This window comes from Melopsittacus undulatus, chromosome 1 (genome assembly GCF_012275295.1).
Source record: "Melopsittacus undulatus isolate bMelUnd1 chromosome 1, bMelUnd1.mat.Z, whole genome shotgun sequence".
Taxonomy (NCBI): domain Eukaryota; kingdom Metazoa; phylum Chordata; class Aves; order Psittaciformes; family Psittaculidae; genus Melopsittacus; species Melopsittacus undulatus.
In genome coordinates, this window is record NC_047527.1 from 125,864,238 (window position 1) to 125,883,172 (window position 18,935).

An 18,935-nucleotide genomic window follows, 5' to 3' on the forward strand; every position below is an offset into this window, starting at 1 on the left:
AAAGGAGACACTAGGGATCAAACATTTTTAGCCAAAAGAAAACTTCTTAGCCAGTCAGCAAATTTCAACAGATTTCCATTTCTGAAAGTGGCAGCCCTCAGGAGAAGATGCTAGGTATATGCAGCTGTAACAGAAAATATTATTGTAATTCATGCAAATAGTCAGCCAACCAAAAGGCAAATCCATGGGAAACCAGGCTTCATTACCTTTGGCGTTCACAGAACTAGCAGCTTTTATTTCTGAAGGATGAAATAAATGTGGGCATTCTGAAATTTCTTCAGACGACCAATGTTAGTGGATTGCTACTCACTGTGGGGTGGAAATTAGAAGTAAATATAATTCTTCACCAATCCTTCTAAGGTCTATGTCTCTTGCAGGTGCTCATAGGACCTGTGAGGCTCCACACTGGCACAGTTGGCTGCTACAGGGATTGCTAACTCCAGCCCTTTCAAGGACCTCACTCACTCATCATTCATCCAGCCATAAAACTCAGCTTCAAACCAGATTCATCACTTGGATTTCTTTACTGTTGTACTATCGGAAGTATAAACTGCACCTGTTTAGTGATCTATGAGAACTAGGAGCTCATATTACTTGCAGCTGTCCCATAACTCAGTCCAAAGGTGATGATCTCAGCTTCTCTCTCTCTGCTATCTATTTCCTAGGCTCCTACCAGCACTAGTATTGCGTACCATCCCTCTGCCATGCATTTCTGAACTGATTTATGTCAGTGTCTGTGTTTAAGCATGCAATCCTCATCTAAACATAATCTATTCAGTTCATGAACCAGCAATATTGAATATTGTGCAGCCTATACTTCCTTACTGCAAAATACTCTTTCCATAATTACAGGAACCGTGTCTTGATTAATCCAAGCTCAGAACCCATTTCAGTAACACTTTTAAGCACCTCATCACACATTTAAGCACTTCTAATGTGCTTCTAATGTGTACATCTTGTTATCATGTATTTTTCATGTTTTTCAAGCCTGCAGAGTCAGTATGACATTTGATATTATTTTTTATTTTCAGTTTATGCTGCATTACTTTAGCTTATAGCAAGTAAATTCTATTTAAGGTAAGCTTAAGGATTTATGGATGAGCTTGAGGCCACTAATGGGTGAGACTGATCCTTCCAGTGTTTCAATTTCTCTTTCTAAAATGATACCTTTAACACTTTCTAAGTGAAATAACACAAAGAAAACAGATATCCAGAGATATGTCCTCCTCCATCATGACACCTAGAAAGAGGAAAAAACCTGAACAACTCGGTTTGTGTCAAAGCTACAGAGGAAAAGCTACGGCAAGTAGTGGGAAGTCTTTAATAGGAAGCACCTCTTTTGATTACATTAGCACAGAACTATCTCTGAAGCTGATGGTGACTTCAATTGTTGCTTCTGTCGTGGCAAGGGAAACACTCTCTTGTAACCTTGTAAAATCCTTATCTGCACAGGGCCTTATAGATTACTTTGAGGGCTAGAAGTAACTGGATAAAAACTGCTTCAGTTTTGAAGTACTGGATAAAAACTGCTGCAAGATTCTCATTTAATCAAAATCTCTATGTTAGGAATATTTCAATTGAACAGATTTGCATTGAGAGAATTTGTCAGACTGAGTAACTTTGAGTTGCCAGAACTCAGTGTGAACTCACAAAGCTGGGCCAAAGCTCTTTTTCCTAGAACCTCTTTGGGCATGTTCTTGGTTGTGTGATGAGCCAGGTCAATTTGCCTAGCTGCCATTATTTAAAACAATGTAAAAGGCAAAGACTTGGTGTTCCCCCTTTCTGTTTGGATTATCTGAAAGCTATGACTTTTTTTACACTGTGCTTTGTGCTCCTTTTGTTAGAAAAAGGGCGAAATTTTATGTTAAAAATAATTATATTTGAATGTTTGCAAATCAATAGTAGGCCTTTGATTTTGCTGTTCTGTACCTTAGTTGTAATTTAGGCATGGGTGGATTTAAGAAAGTATTGTAAAACCTTATCCAAGCAGAACATACAGATTGACCAGAGGCAGCCACGTGAAAACAAGAGAATGCTGGAGTCCACATAATGGTTGGGGCCTGTCCAAAGAACAGACAGGTTGAAAAGGACAAAGCAAGGAAGACTTCTTACTTCATCTGAGGAAGACTCCTTACTTCATCAGGATGACCACCAGAGGGGGACTACGCAAGTGCAGAAGAGGCTGATGTCATAACAGACTGATGAGGCAATCCCTGATGCATATGTATTAGTTAAGGTAGCAATTTAGGTTGAATATGCATTAATTGCGAAACTTTTAATGTATAAATTGCGAGCGCGATGTGACAGGGTCGAAGCCAGATTTGGGCGAGCGCCCCTGGTTTCCCAGTGCTGCAATAAAGCACCTCATATAACCATTCCAGTGGTTACGTGTGCATTCTTACGCAAACACTTTGATCAATATAAAGCTGAGCCAGAACCAAAACCAACAGCTAGTGAAACTAATAGCTACAGAACTCACATCATGTGACATTTGCTAGTATTCTAAAGCAAGATACAAATTCCATATAGGTCCTGAGCGTGCCAGGAATCTATTCAAGGTATCTTACACATCCCATTTTATAGTTAAAGAGCCCACACAGTACCACAGACAATCTTGCTGCACTGAGAGGTTTGTACAGGCACCTTAGGAACCTTGGACAGTGATGCGCCAAAGATTCATACGAAGGTCTACCAGAGGGAGAAAGTACATGCCAGCTTTTGCCAATACTGCCAGAAGCTTCCTCATGCCTGACTAGAGGAGTAAAGCAGCCAGTGAGCAACATGCAGGACTTGAACTGCATAATGAAGGCTAGGGACTATTGCTAGCCAAGACTTCTTGAACTCCCAGAAAACACCAGAAAGTTCCAAGGATAAAGAGAATAAATGTGCTGGTAAAGATATATGCCTTTTTCTCAGATGCCTTTTTCCTGGGAGCATATGTTTTCATGGGAGAAGGTTATTTTCCATGGTGATCACTTGCTCGATCTGCAGCCAGGTGCTGGGCATGCTGCTAGCAGGCCTGTACTGCAGGTCATCTCACCTCTGCACCAGCTCTGGGTGGCTGCTGGAGGCAGCCTGTCTGCTCCCAGCCTCATGAGCAGTCTGGCACCCTGCCCCAGCCTCGTGATCACTCCAAACCGCCGTAGGGATTTCACTTACTTCTCCTTTCCTCAAGCCCTGCCCCTTTGCTTGCCCTTTGATATGTAGAGTGAATCACAGGGTTTCATTCCTGATTCATTTCTGCAGCTGGGATGACCCTCTCAAACCAGGCAGTTCGCCCTTGTCCCCAGCCTCCTTCATCTGAGCTGTGTCCCCTCTGCGCAGGCCTCCACCCTTTGGTGCACCCACATCCCCACAGAGGAGCAGTCTCCTGTGTGCCATTGCTCTGAGCAGTGGTTTTCACAGACCGGAGGCAGGTACACGAAGAGCAAGAATTCCAAGTTATGCACTTCCAGTGCACTTCATTTTGCCCTGGCAAATTGCTCAGCAGACATCTCACTTGCCTGTGCCCTGAATAACCACCAGCTGTACAAGCAGACTTGTATAATTTGGCATAGAATCACAGAATCACAAAATCGCTTGGATTAGAAGGGATGCTAAGGAACATCTAGTTACATGCAACCTGCAGGGACAGCTTCCACTAGACCAGGTTGCTCCAAGCCTGGCCTTGAACATTGCCCGGGATGGGGCAGGCACAGCCTCTCTGGGCAGACTGCTCCACTGCCTCACTACCTTCACAATATGAAATTTCTTCCAAATATCTAATCTGAACCTATCCTTTGTCAGTTTAAAGCCATTCCCCTCTGTCCTGTCACTATGTGCCCCTGTAAAAAGCCCTCTCCAGATTTCTTGTAAGCCGCCTTTAGGGGGGGATGAGCTATAAAACTCAAGAGTTATAAAACAGAATTTTAGTGGCACTGTGCCTCACTTCCTACACCTTCTTTACTGACCTGCTATAGCTTTCCTCGAGCAGCTAGTTTCACCTGCAGCAGTGTGGCGAGTTACTTCCTCCTGAGCTATCAAACGGGGAACACAACATAACTCATGGTGGTTAGGAGGTACCACGAAACAAACTCAGCTGCGGAAAGAAAACTCCCCGCTTCTTCCCCTGTGACTACCGCAAAGCGGAGCAGATGTGCAGGGGGCGAGAACTCACACCGGCGGGCAGAGGAACTTAGTGAGTGAACCCGCTGTGCCCCCCGCCCTTAGCTGCGGGGAGGGGCTGCGCCGCCACCTGATGTCCCCTTCCTTACCCCTGGGGCCGGGAAGCACCCCAAACCCCTCAGCCTGGGCACAGCCTCCCGCTCCCACACTGCTCCTGTGCGACTCCCGCTTCACAACCAAGCAGGTCAGAGGAGCAGTGGAACCCCCACGGCCCGACCCCCACAGACAGCGGAACCCAACCCCGCCCACTGCCGGCAGCGGCGGGACGCGACTGGCGGGGGACCGCCCCCTGCCCTGCGCCTGCGCACACCGCGGATCCGGGGCTTCAACATCGGGGCTGCTGTGCTGTATCGTATTGGGATCTTTTGGTCTTGTCGTTCCCCGGTGCTCGGCCGGTTACCGGCGCCTGTGCCGCAGGTGGGAAAGGTGGCGGGGGTGGGGGGGCCTGGGCTGAGAGCTGGGTCGAGCGTGGCCTGTGGCTGTAAAGCCCTAGCGGAGACGGGCGCCGGGTGAGGGCCGCTGTTGCGGAGGTTTGTGGGCTTCAGCGGGGCCTGGTCGTGCTTGCGGGAGGCTGCCCTTGTCTTTCCGCCCCGAGGCAGCCACCCCCCTGCCGGAGCATGGCCTTTCCGGGGCACCGGTAGCGGCGCTGAGCTTGCCGGGCCTTGTTCCGCACCCGCCGGTGGAAACTTTGCCATATTTGCGAAAGCGGCCGTCGCTCTGGCTGGACATGCGAGGGAGCCCGTACATCTCCGGGGGTTGCTGACTCCTGTCTTCTTGGCAGCGCCAGCCTTACCGAGCAGGCCGTGCCCGGGGACCGGTGCCTGAACTGGTCTTGAACGGCAGCGCCGGAGGTGCCTACCCCCACCGAGCAAGTTAGTGGCTGCTAAGTCATTGCCTTACCGTGCTGCGTCCTCTGTATTGGAGGAGCTAGTGAGGTTCGTGGTTGAGATGCAGCTGGTAGGGGAGAAGATGGTTGCGTTTTTTTGACTCCGGTGACAGTATAGAAGTTGTCACGTACAGAGCAGATATATTAGAGCTACTACTGTTCAGTACATAAGTGCTGGATAAAAGAACAAAGTGTTCTTGAGATTTGGTAAACTGTAATAAGGTTTAGTGCTTGATTGGGAGGGGAAGCATGTTGGAGGAACACATTTCACTTGAAGGTGGCTAAACAGTTCTATTTGTGAATTGAGATGTTTCTTCTAAGTTTCTGGCAGTAGAAGAGCACTATTCTAATTACTGAAGATCAGGTACAGTTGGTATTGGAAGCTATACCTGTATTAGTATTTTAATTCAAATAAAGGGTGTAGTTTTGAAATGAGTTCCTAGTCATCCTTGCTTACTGTGTTTTCGTTGACATCCCAGTGTGATTTCGAAGAGTGTAAGCTCTCGCCCTTTTGGAAGGACCTAAAACTAGAAGGTGCACTTCAATTGTGAGTGGGTGTTATTAGTATAGACAAGAGCTAGTATGAAATACACATGTACAGTATGGAGGTTGAATCCTCAGTATTCATAGCATCACAGAATGGTTAGAGTTGGACAGGACCTTATTAAGATCAGTGAGTTCCGACCCCCTTGCCCTGGGCAGGGGACACTTCCCACTGAACCATGTTGCCCAAGGCCCTGCCCAGCCTGGCCTTGAGCACTGTCAGGGATGGAGTATTTACCACTTTTTTGGGCAGCCTGTGCCAGTGCCTCACTACCCTCACAGTAAAGAACTTCTTTCTACAGAGTTGCTGCTTGTTCTGTAGTTAGTTGTTAGTGTAGGCATAGCCTGAGCATATCAGTAGAGCAGGTGTGGTGAATACAGTTGTAGCTCAGCTGGACTGGGGACTGATTCCTAAGCTTTCAGAGGTATAACTGTGACAGATATTGCCTGAGCTCCAAGACTCCAGTTTTGTAGCTTAAAGGCTGTAGGTCAGCTACAAGGAGAACGGTAAGCAAAAAACCCATGTGGAATAATTAATGCTGTCAACAGCTTTTCAGAAAATGTTTTTCAGTAGCTCAGTAACTATAGTTTTCAGTTCAACCATTTCCATTATTGAATGGCTCCTGAACTTGAGATGTTTAAAAAGTGCTGTAGAAGCATAAGGACAAATAGTTTTTCTTCTTGTAAGGGTTTCATAACTCATTTTAAGAAAATGCTGCATGTTTGCTGGAACAGTAACTACGACTTGTTGGCATTTTTTCCTTACTTTTCCCATCTTAGATTCACCTAGCCTTTGTGGCGATATAATGAAGTATTGTTGTGCTTGTGTTACCATCACCATACTTGAGATCTCCGTTTTGTCTTGAGTGGTTGGTTTAAAGTATTCTGACTTGTTTTGCTCTAGTGAACTTCCTTTTAGGGCTTCCTTTCTTGATGAACCAGCATGATAATTGCTAGCAGCTGCTTTAAAAATTCCAGTTTAAATTAAAAAAAAAAAGTTTTGCATACTCTTTTTAAGTCATCCTATTCCCCAAGACACGGGTGAATTGAGTGGCTGGGTGTTAAGTTAAAATGGGTTCTGGGGATAAACAGGAGAACTGATTGCTACTGCTGTGCAGATTTGTTTTTTTCAACTTTGAATTTGTTTTCCACCTGTTGCAATTTAGAAAAATTAGAAGAGATTCTACAGTAGCTATGTTAAAAAAATTCCCGTTTTTCTCTTGACTTCCTTGTGCATCAGTCGTCTTTTAGGTTAAAGGAGTTCATCAGTTCAAACACCTGAAGATCTGTATTTCTAGCTTGGAAACTAATAGCTGATCCCATCTTCTGAAGACAAGTCCAGCTTGAAAAGCTCGTTTGAATTGGGTCTGTAGTGTGTGTAGAATCCACTGAAAATTGCAAACCTGCTTTCTAGAGCCCTGTCTTGAAATCTTTTTTTTTTTTTTATACAAACATTGTGTATTGTGGAAAGTCTGTACAATAACAATCATTTGAAAAGCACAGCTAGACTCTTGCAACCTCTGCCAGCCATTGTACTGTTATAACTTAAATGCCTCTTGTTGACCTCCCTCCAACCTGTAGATATTGAAGTCTCTGAACAAAGCTCACAGTTAGTTAAGGTTCTTGCAACTTGGGGTTGCCTACAGCTTGACAGGGCCTTAGCAATTGCAGGTCTTAAGGAATCTGAACAGAGGACAACAGGAGTCTTGTCAGGGTGATGGCCATTGACTAACAGTTACCTGATGCAGAGGAATAAGTGCAAGCCAAGTTTGTTCTTCCTGAAAACTTTCTTCTGACTTTTATTTTAGACATGGGAAAATCTCTTTCTCACTTGCCTATGCACACATGCAAGGAAGATAGCTACAATGGAACAGTGTCTGATAATATGAGGAATGGGTTAGTTAACTCAGAATCACACAACGAAGACAGCAGATGTGGAGATGTGTCGCAGTTTCCCTATGTGGAATTTACAGGAAGAGACAGTGTTACCTGCCCAACTTGCCAGGGAACAGGAAGAATTCCACGAGGTGAGTTTTCTTTATTTCTTTTTGTAACCTATACATTACTTCATAACCATGTGCTGTTGAAATGGTAATAAATCATAACAAATTACTCTTCTACTTAAAATGACATTTTTCATCTTTCTGACTTTGTAGCTCTTAAGCATTCTGTTATGATTACACTAAACAAAACAAATTGAATCAGCTTTGGCTGTTACTTGTGTGGATTTTCCTTTGTCTGTAGGATGCCAGTGTGTTCTTTGCTTCTCAGCTTTAAATTTGCATGTAACCCTAGCTCTTGCAAGTTGAATTTGCAAACCTTGATTTTTGTTACATTTTATTACGTCTTTTTTAAACTGCCTATTTTAAGTTATTTGAAACAATTTATAATTTGCAAAAATGGCTGCAAATGCAGAGAGTTAAAAGTAGGCCTTTGCTACAATACTATTTTCCTCATTTATAGTGCATTTTCTTGCCCTCACTGCTGCCAGGGCCCCTCAGTTTCCTTTACTCTTGCTTGGTCCTGTCTGTCCCTGCTAGGCAAAGGACACCAGCTGGCTGTTGAAAATGCAAAGGATCTCTGGTGGCCCTGGGAGGTGGTAGGCTGCACAGCATTAGTCTTCATGCCTATTTTCTTTCCTAGCTGCCCTCATCCTTTGCTTTTCCTGTTAATAAAATATATTATGCTTTATTTGTGCTTCTCTCCTATACAGTATGCCACTAGAACAGCTATTTAGGAAGAGACCATTGAAAGCAGGATAGCTGAACTGGGCAAAAGGAGAGAGTGGCAAATGTAGTGTACATGTGTCAGCCTCCTGCTTCAGCTGTAAGATCTTCCCTTTGATGGCAAGGAAGAACTGATGAGAAGGTTTCGTGCTTGGAGTTGCTTTGCTTTTGGCAGAACTCTTACCTAAAATAGATTATTCAGTGTAAAAGCTCTCAGAACTGATTTTTGACCACTAGCTTGGAAAAACTGACTGTGCCATGTTGTCCTTTGTACGTGTGCTTCAGTCAGATCAGGTTCTGGTATACTTCACAAATACTTCTGTCTTACCTGTGAATAAGTGACAGGAAGCACAGGATATTTAAACAGTTGCAAATACATAAGAGGCTTGTAGTTTAGCTGTTAAACTTTACACTATGATGCATTCTTTGAGTACCTCTGTAGTACCTTTGAGTACAAATTTGAAATGTGGAAAAGCTACACAACTAAAAATTATAACTGAAAGACTATAGAGAAGGAAGTTTGTTCTATTAGCTTGCTAACTTAAAATACTTAGTATCAATAGCAAGTCATGCTCAAAATAGTGCTAACTAAAATAGTAGATTCCTGTGTGCAGAAACTTATTTCTTTGACTGTAGGATTCTTGAACGTAATACTTAAACAAATGTGAGATAATATATCAAATATTTTTCAGTAACTATTAAAAATGCATGTTACCTGTACATTCTAATGAAAAAAATGTGGTTAAAGTTAGAACTTTAAATGAATTATTAGAGCAGGCAGGGATGTCTTTTTAATTATTACTCATGTTTTAGGAAAAAAATATTTGGCTTTTTTTTGAGAGGGGAAAATTAAGCTTACTGCATGACTAGTAAGGAAGACTGTAACACCTGATGTGAGGCTACCCTGTTTTGTTACTTGGACAGCTTTAGATTTTCACTATGACAAACTATGTAAGTGAGAGTGTGTGGTCTTGTTCAGAGCTTGAAGATGCTTTGTTGAAGCTGAGATGAAAATTGTTTTAATTTGGTAGTGGCTTTTTAGAAGGTTGATATTGCATACTACTACTGGCTTAGCATGCTTTCCTCAATTTAGTGATTCAGTATGGAATCACTTGAAAGTGGTTGATTAGCTAAGTGGTAATGATGGTCAAATGCTGCATTTGGCTTAAAAAAATGCAAATATAACTTGGTTTTAGAATCACAGAATGGTTTGGGTTGGAAAGGTCCTAAAGATCATCCAGTTCCAACCTCCCTGCCATGGGCAGGGTCACCTCCCACTAGACCATCTTGCCCAAGGTGCTGTCTAACATGGCATTGAACCCTGCCAGGAATGGAGCGTTTACTACTTCTTTAGGCAACCTGTTGTAGTGCCTCACCACCCTGTTTAAGTTTAAACCCATTACCCCTTGTACTGTTGCTACAGGCCCTGATGGAAGAGTCTCTCCCTGGACCTTTGTAGGCCCCCTTCAGGTGTTGGTAGGCTGCTATGAGGTCTCCACACAGACTTCTCCAGGCTGAACAGCTCCAACTTTCTCAGCTTGTCTTTGTAGAAAGGGGCTGGAGCACCACTCATCATCCTCATGGTGGTCCTCTGAACTTGCTCCAACAGCTCCATTTCCTTATTTTTAGGACATCAGAACTGTACACAATACTCCCAAGTAGGGTCTCATGAGAGCAGAGTAGAGGGGCAGGATCACCTCCTTCGACCTGCTGGTCATGCTCCTTTTGATGCAGCCGAGGATACAGTTGGCTTTCTGGGCTGTGAGCACATACTGCTGGCTCATGTTAAGTTTTCCATTGACCAACACCCCCAAGTCCTTCCCCACAGAGCTGCTCAGTTCCATGTTCTTGTACAACAAATAGAAAAAGCTATACAGGCAGATGTAGGCCATGTATTTTCAACAACTCATCTGTGCTTCTGTTCTTAATTTCTGCTTTTGAGATAGCCCCCTCTTAAAAATGCTATCTCATAAAGTACCTAGTTGCTTGGAGAAATTCCAGTAGATACTTTTAGATCCTTTTATGACTTCCAGGGTGCTGTAGCTCAGTATCATGAAAAATGGCTGTGTGTACCGGTTATTTCCAGAATGCAGTGCATGTATTGTGTTACCAAAACCACCCAAATTGATACTTTTTTCTTTTAAACAAACTTCACCTGTGCTTTTCAGCAAGTACGTACAGAATGCTTTCTAGATCTGTTCCTGCTGCCTGAGCTTCTGAGTGTTTTGTTCTATGACTTTATATGACATGGTGTAGAGAGCTAGAAGCTGTTCTTCTTGAGGAAATGGTGCCAGAGACATGCTGCCTCCTGTGCATGTATGCAGCACTGGGGCAGAATTTGTTGCAGTTTTGGTCTTTGTGGGCTTGGTGGGTTTTTTTGGGGTTTTTTTTTTTTTCGATCTTGTGTGAGTCATGCTCTATTTTGGAAAGCAACATAATACAGTAGTATTCTACTTGGGTCATTGTTTGGAATGTAAACATTTATCTTTAGTGTTTATTCTTTGGTGCCATTAAGTCCTAATGGGCACTCTGAAGTAGCTGCAACAACATTTATTCTTTGCTTGTTTAATTTCTGAAAGAGTGTTTTTGCTTCCAGGACAGGAAAATCAGCTGGTAGCATTAATTCCATACAGTGATCAGAGACTGAGGCCAAGGAGAACGTAAGTCAATAATTAGTTGTGATACATGAATCTACAGTCAATTCTTCTAGTTAAAATTCTGCAAATTAAAAAAAAGAGTAATAAGAATCAAGCAAAAATCATTGGAATGTTTATTTGCCTGCAGTACTGAAAGAACCCTGCTCATGAGTACTTTGAGCCTTAACTTCTAACCCTTGGAGAGTTATTTATTAACAGGTATGTATACTACTGGTGTGCATACTCCCATGAAGATGTCTTACAAAGCTAAGTATGCTGTATGATCTCTTCATGTAGATACTTAATCTGAATGTCTACAGTAGTTAAGTATTCATCAGTCTTTGTAGCATCTTAATTATCTGAGCAGCTACATCTTCAGTGTTAAAAGTCTTGAGTAAGTTGATAACTTCCATGATAACTACAGAATAAGTCACCTGAAAATTAATTTGTAAAGCTCCGAGCAGCTAGCAAAATAAAAAAATTCATCATTCCAACACAGTGTGTATATATATATATATATATATATTTTTTTTTTTTTTTACTAAGCTCTACTTAAAGGTTTAATTGAAGTGCTCAGGGCTTCTTGTTGTGACACTTCATATTTGTTTGGGGTTTTTTTACCTTTAATATTAGTGTGTTTCTGTAGTAAACAGAAATAAATGCCAGTAACTTGTAATACTGTCCTGGATAACGTATCTGATGCTCTGCTCGTACAAATTTGAGTTCTGTTACTTGTGCTCTAATTTTGTGAAAACTGGAGCTACAGTGGAGCCTTTTGCTTATGTATTATTTTTATTACACAAACACACCTTCAACACTGGGTTAATTAAGAATTTCCTGTTCCTTAGCAGGAGTCTGACAGTTTTCTGACAGTCTTTTATGTCAAAGAATCACATATAAGATGTATAAGATCTTTACTCATAAGAGTCCTGCAGAATGGTAACAGTTCTGCTATGAACAAATTTTAAGAGGAAGTGCTTATGTTTCAAAGTATGTAAATATTTACCTCTTCTGTTTTCCTCCAAGTTACGAATGTTGGGATAACCACATGTTTTGAAACTTGATTCCTGATGTATATGCAAAAGGAACATCTGAGACATAGATGTGAAGTGCAGCATAATGGGTTTTTTTCCCCTCTTGAGCACTAGTGGAAGTTAGAGATAGGGAGCATGACTAGTCAATATAACTAATTCAATCTATCACTTAAAATAAAATGACATTATTGTTTAATATGCTTTTGACTCTGAAATGTGTTCTTTTTTCCCTGCAGAAAGCTCTATGTGACTGCTTCTGTAATTGTATGTTTACTACTTTCTGGGCTGGCTGTATTCTTCTTGTTTCCTCGCTCAATCGATGTTGAATACATTGGTGTGAAGTCAGTTTACGTCAGTTATGAACGGAGTAGTCGTATAATATATCTCAATATCACGGTAAGTCTAGCTGTCTGTTTGGTGTATGGGTAAGTGCAACAAGAAATACTACTGCAACAGTTTAATATGCATAGAAATTGTGGTCTAGCTGGTAAGCCTAGTTAGTACCTTAAGAAATACAGGCAGATATAATGACCAGCTGAAAGAATGTCACTGGACCTGCTGTGGCTGGCTGCTGTAGCTATGGCTAATAGAGCTGAGTTGCAAGGTACCACTGGGTCTTCTGTTTTCATGGGAACAGTGAATTTGAAGTTCTTGGAATTATTTTTGGAATATGAGTGAAATGTAATGTGTGTATGTGGGGATGTTATTAAGTGCTGTCCAGGTACCATGCATCTGTCAAAACTGGTTTTGAGGGAAAATTGCTTTTTTATTCACCTTAAAACTTCTTAGTTATTTTTCTTGTATGTTTCTTGACTTCTTGGTAATGCAGTCAATACAGAAAACTTAAAGTTATTTGGTAGAGTTCCTCATTTTAAATAAAGCAAGGCAGTCATAGGAGAAGATGGTCCTGTGATAGCTAAATTTCCCAGAAGCAGTAGTTAAGGATAGGAAGAAATGCATTCTTTGCAGTGGAGCGTAGTCACCAGGGAAGTTGTACAGAAGTTTGTGCAGCTCAAGATATTCACAAAAAAAACCCAGAAAGAGGTTAAGTGATTATGTCCCGTGTCCTGTGTGTCATTGTGTTCCCCTCCATCTCCAACCCCCAGTCCTAGAAGGTAGGAATATACTTGCACAATTTCAGGTATTACTGTCTCAAGCACAAACTTGAAAATGTATGGGCATCAAGAGCCACAGAACGGATAGCTGTTAGTGTTTTGTGTTTGGTTTTTGTTTTTCAGAGCACTCTAAATATAACGAATAACAACTATTATTCTGTTGAAGTGGCAAATATCACAGCTCAAGTTCAGTTTTCAAAAACAGTTATTGGCAAAGCACGGCTAAACAACATCACGAACATCGGTCCTCTGGATATGAAACAGGTAAATAGGATAGGCTTTCAAAGTTGAATACTTATTAATCTTCATATATAAATATACTCACTGTGTTTTTGTTGCTTTTTTGTTCTTTTTTTTTTTTTTAGATTGACTATATGGTGCCCACAGTCATACAAGATGAAATGAGCTATATGTTGTAAGTGTACTCGCCTCTAAATATCACATGGGTCTGATTAAAAATTACAATGGTGCTAAACCAAATTTGTTTTCAAAGTCAGCAGAAATATATTCATAGAGATGTGTCATTTTCTTTGTGTGAGTTTAATAGTAGTTGAAAAGTAGTTAAAACATGGTTATTTCAATAGTTGCACATAGTGCCTTGCAGTACCTGGCTCTCAGCACTCTGAATGATATCTCTTATCCCAGTGTGTTAGGCCTTGGCAAAAACTAGGACATGCTGTTTTGGAGGGCAAAAATGCGCGTGTGTTCCTCTAGTAAGTTTCTAGTAACTTTCACACTAATTTCTCTGATGGCAGAGGAATTTGTATTTAATTCTATGCAAATCAGAGGCAAGTTTATATTTTTTTTTGGTCAGACCATGTGTATACAGTGGTAAGCAGTGTTTATAGCCTGTATTTTATCTGATTTTATTCAGAGCTTCTGAAGTTCATTTGACCAACAGACTGTTTAGCACAGTGTATCTTGCTAACAAAACGGACATTAGTTCTCTCACGCTGAAGTACAGACTAAACAGACAGAGTTAACTATTGAGCCTTCAGGTCTGTGTGCAGTTCCAGTGGATCCCAGCCCCTTTGGGGTGGGAGAACACCTTACAGCTTTTGAAGTAGAATAAATAGAAATAGGTATGAAATAGCAAACTGGGCACTAACTTTAAATAAGCAGGAAGTGTACTTTTGTCACTTTTAGAAACATATAAGTTAGCTTTGTGTAAACACTGAATCTTTCAAATATGCTCATCCTTTGGATGCATGGGGAATAGATAAATGTGGCCTTTGTAAAACTCATGTTAATACTTACCTAGTCATGCTTTTGATGCAGCAATGCATTTAAATTTATCATGGTCAGTACTGTGGCCTTAATTTCAGTAATGCTGTTGAGAGTCTATTCCCAACACTAGCTGCAACTTTTACCTGAAAGGTGACTAACCTTAGGGAAACCTGAGTGAGTTGGATATGTAGACAAGTGTGAACAGGCAAGAGCTGTTCTGCCTATGGCCTGCATTGAATGGATTTCAGGCTCTTCTGTTATAGCTGCAGCCTTGATAGTAGTGTGGAGCAATGATGTGCTTGCTGGTTCAGCTCAGAGGTGGATGGTGAATTCTTGGAATAGAAGCAGAGAATCTGTCATGTGTCAGTGCCAGTAGTCTGCCCTGGCACAAGTGAGCTTCCTTAGTTTGAACACCCAACTGATGCAGCTTCACCTGGTCTTAGTGGGGTTTTGTATTTTTCACCGTGTATGGGTTTTTTCTCTACACAAAAATATTAAGCTTTCCAGTGTTTGCTGTGGTATTATCTTTCTAACACGGGCAGTATTAGTATTGTGGGCTATAGCATCAGGAGTTGTACAGTATCACACTTCAGTGTTTCCCCAGCTAGTCGATTTAGGTCTTAGTTAGGCATTAACTAGTGAGTTGTTTGGATCCTGGAGCGTACATATCACATAAAATCAGCTTAGGTTGAATACAGGAAATCTTGGAGTCCTGAAGAATCTGCATATGATCGTCTGGATTCAGCAGATCTGTATGATGAGATCAGCACCATATCCATTTCCACACATTTATTTTGGAGAGCTGCCTCAATGTGGAGTTCAACTTCAGCATAGTTTCCTAGCTACTATTTTCTGGTTTGTGCTGTGGTGTGTTTTGGGATTGGGATTTTTCACTTTGTTTGTTTTTGGTTTGTGGGTTTAGGTTGTGGGGGTTTTGTTTTGTTCTTTTTTTTAAATTTGGCATATCAGGCAATCAGCCTGCTTGGAAAAGAAGTGTTGGAGCTGTACCTCTGCTTATCAGCTGGTGTGTGCTGTTGGATATGAGCTGGCTTTGTATTATGTCACAAGTTGTCTGTATTTTGGATTAAAGCATGTTCAGGTTAACTTCAGTTAGATTCTGAAAGATGGAGTGAACTGTGTTTCACAGGACACTTGTGCTGGCAAGCATTACATGTAAGCAAGCACATGGGAAAACACATCATGTGAAAGCAACTCTATGTACATAAAAGTAAACCTAGGTGAACCTACAGTCAGTGGCAGTGTTTTTCAACAAGTGTTTTTGTTGTCATTGCCAGCAACTCTGTAGTCTCTGTACATAGGTAGCAGAATTTCCAGTTGAAGACACAGTTCTTACTTTTCACATAATTACCTGTAAAAGCTTGATGCAAATCTAACAATTATTTTTCTTTTTTGCAGTGACTTCTGTACTTTAGCATATATCAAAGTGCATAACATAGTAGTGATGATGCAGTAAGTATGGGAATTTTGTTGGAAACAATTTTAAAAACCATGCAATTGTAATTGAAATATTACTCAAATACATAATCCTGGCACCTGTGCATCTTAGAAAATGAAATCATATTGCTTTCTGTTGTAGTAGCTTCATAGTTCTTGAAACTGAACTGTGTCATTGGACAGATTCTGGTGGTGTAATTACACTTGAATAGGCAGAGTTATTACTGTATCTGCTCTGCAGCTCTGCAGCTAGGCCATAGCCATGGCTGTACTAAGGTCTCAGATACACAAGCTAATTTCAAAGTATCAGCCACTGTTCAAAAGTTGCTGAGATCTTCATGAAGCATTACCACCTTCCAGGAGGGGAAAGGGTAGGAAGTCTGTGCTCGGAGAACTAAATGTCTTTCATGGAGAAAATCTATTGTGGTAAACTGGTAAGCTAGTATTGGTTTTAAGTTTATTTAAAACTTAGTTTTTCCAAAACATTTTCCTTAAGAACTCTAATAATGTAAAAATTTTGATCATTAAAATAGGAAACTCAAGCCTTTTACAGAAAACTCTCTTCTGTTTTGTCTTTTTTTTTTTTTTTTTTTTTAAGAGTGACAGTGACATCCTCTTACTTTGGCCACTCTGAGCAGACATCGCAGGAGAGATACCAGTATGTGGACTGTGGAGGAAACACAACCTACCAGCTGGGCCAGTCAGAATATTTAAATGTACTTCAGCCTCCACAGTAAAGGCACCTGTTGGTTAGTGTGAAATAACTGCTGATCCTTGCAGAGATCCTTTGAATAGGACTGGTACTACCTGAAGGGGAAGATATATGCATGCGAAGCATAGTGAACATGATGACCTGTTCAGTTTAGATGCCAAGAGGGAAAAGGTGCAAAATGTACATAGATGCACTTGTTAAATGTTGTGTTTTCCCCTTCTGTTTGCTTTCTATTACTGTAAGCACTTCTGTCATGTGGTGGGAGGGAGAAGGGGAATATCAGATTCTTGAGTTGAACTGGGACCTTTCCTTACAGTGTGGTACATCAACTTAGAGTAACCATGTGTATGTCTGTGTTTAGGTGAAAAGTGTCACTAATGAGCATTTTAGAAAAATTGATACTCATAAATTTTAAGTTCATACTTAAGTTCTTGATATTTGACTATTGAAACTGGCAGTATTACTACTTAAGTAACAAGATTACTTTGAGTTATCTGGCTGTTAGACTTCTGTTAGTAACCCAGTGGTGATAGTTCCTTATTTTGGGGTTCTGCTTTTTCTTTGCTATACATGATTAGAGGTGACATGCAGTCTGTGAAAACTAGGAAAGCTCTCTTGGATGACACTATACTTAAATGCGCAACTTCTAGAATCTGGCATCATTTCATTTGTATTCCCTCCTGCTACCTCTGGGATGTTATAAGGAGAATGTATGTTGTTAGATTTAAAGGTGGGTTTAAAAACAAAAGCAACCCCCCCTAGAATCATTACCGACAAAGGAAAAATTCCAGACTGTAGTAAGTGAATGAGTGAAGACTTGGTGTCTTTCTACTTTGATTTTTAGTAAGCTTCTGAGTTTCAGGTGTTGATTTAAAATCAAGATTGTACAGTTGGAACTAGGGGTCCTACTCCTTGAGCACGGGTTTGGGCAGCTTGTAAATTTTTGTAAGTTTTATTGTTTTAATACACTATGTGTCTAAGCTATAATATGTTGGGGTGTGCACATTTAGTGCACAGGCTCGGCAGGCAATGCAGTAGTCACCTGAAAGAGCACTCAAAATTCACATCAAAGTTCTGTAAGGGAGAGTAAAGCAATTCTTTCTGTAAATGTAAATGCTAATGTAATCATGAGACTGACTTAAAGCCATGAAATCTTTTCAGTAGGATAGTTTGCACAATGAGAAATTCTGGGGTTACTATCAAATGTGGTGATTGTAAATATGGGATCCAAAGTTGCTTGACTTCTTAAGACTGACTCTTGTAAGGGTCAGGTACAAGACTTTTAAATTAACTAGATCAGAATTGTTTTATTTCTACGTCAGATCAGATGCAGCTGTAGCTGTAAGAAGGTACTACTGAGACTGTTGCATTGTAATGAATAATTTTTTTTAAGTAGATGTTGTGGTTTTTATGCTGCCCATCTCCTGGAAATAAGCTATATAAGATGAATTAGCAGGAAACACTATGGAAAAGGCTGCTGAATAACTTTTTGCAACTAACAATCTGTTATGCTTCAGTACTTCAGTGAAGGCACATGTCTATATTACTCTTTTCTTCATTGGCCTTTCTTTGGTGGACCTAATTTGGTGGGTGGGGAAAAGAATTTTGATGATGTAAGACTGATTTAAAAGAAATTAGGTAACCATACAAAAAAACCCTCCTCTGTTTGAATTGCTTTGAGCACTTAGTGTGAATGTCTATTAAAGATTTTGGAACCCAACCTGTCAGTTTCATATGATTGTTAATAACATGAAGATGCCAGCTTTTGGTGTCAGAGAAGTGGAACTGGAATGTCAATTCTGATTACTTACTGTAATTGTTTTGAAAACTATTGTTGAATCTGCATACTTAAAAGGAAACATTCCTTATTACAGCTTATAGCTAGAAAGGAAAGTAGTTCACTACTGACTCTAGTCTTCCTAGAGTATAGATGAGATTCAGTCTTGTGGCTGAGAAAAATGCATGCAGAACCATGTCTGCTACCCTGAAAAGATACAGGTGATAAATAAAGACCAGGATAGTGGGGAACTGGCTAGAAGCAGAGGTAAACTCTTCTCTGTTATCTGCTGTAAAAAGATATAATGAAGATTAGGGAAAGAATTCTGATTTAAATCATGTCAGATCTGAAGATAGCCATTAAGTGATACAGTTTTGGAGTTGTTTTTAGTCTCTTGGCCTAAGTATTTACACCTAGAGTTTGGTTTTGTTTGCTGGTGGTTTTTTTTTTTTGGGGGGGGGGGGGGTTTGGTGGGTTGTTTTTGTTTGTTCGGTTGGTTGTTTTTTTAATAGGAAAATAAGAAAACAGATTTAGGCAGATACTTTAATTTTTAACGTTTTTTTATCGTCAAAGGATAAGAGGTAATCCAAGTAACTGGAATGGCACAATGATAAAATTATTTGGTGACAGTAATGAATGCTGCTATAACAAGCATGGTGG

At 40.8% G+C, this 18,935-nt stretch overlaps 1 protein-coding gene across 1 annotated transcript; it reads left to right on the forward strand.

Annotated features, from left to right (window-relative positions):
• Positions 1-4,472: 4,472 nt before the first annotated feature.
• On the forward strand, positions 4,473-18,218 carry TMEM106B (transmembrane protein 106B). The gene is made up of 8 exons (XM_005152891.4): positions 4,473-4,581; positions 7,402-7,620; positions 10,916-10,979; positions 12,226-12,385; positions 13,228-13,368; positions 13,470-13,519; positions 15,748-15,801; positions 16,385-18,218. Exons 2-8 carry the CDS (start codon positions 7,404-7,406, stop codon positions 16,521-16,523), a joined length of 825 nt encoding a protein of 274 aa, XP_005152948.1. The 5' UTR covers positions 4,473-4,581; positions 7,402-7,403; the 3' UTR covers positions 16,524-18,218.
• The last annotated feature ends 717 nt before the right edge of the window (positions 18,219-18,935 follow it).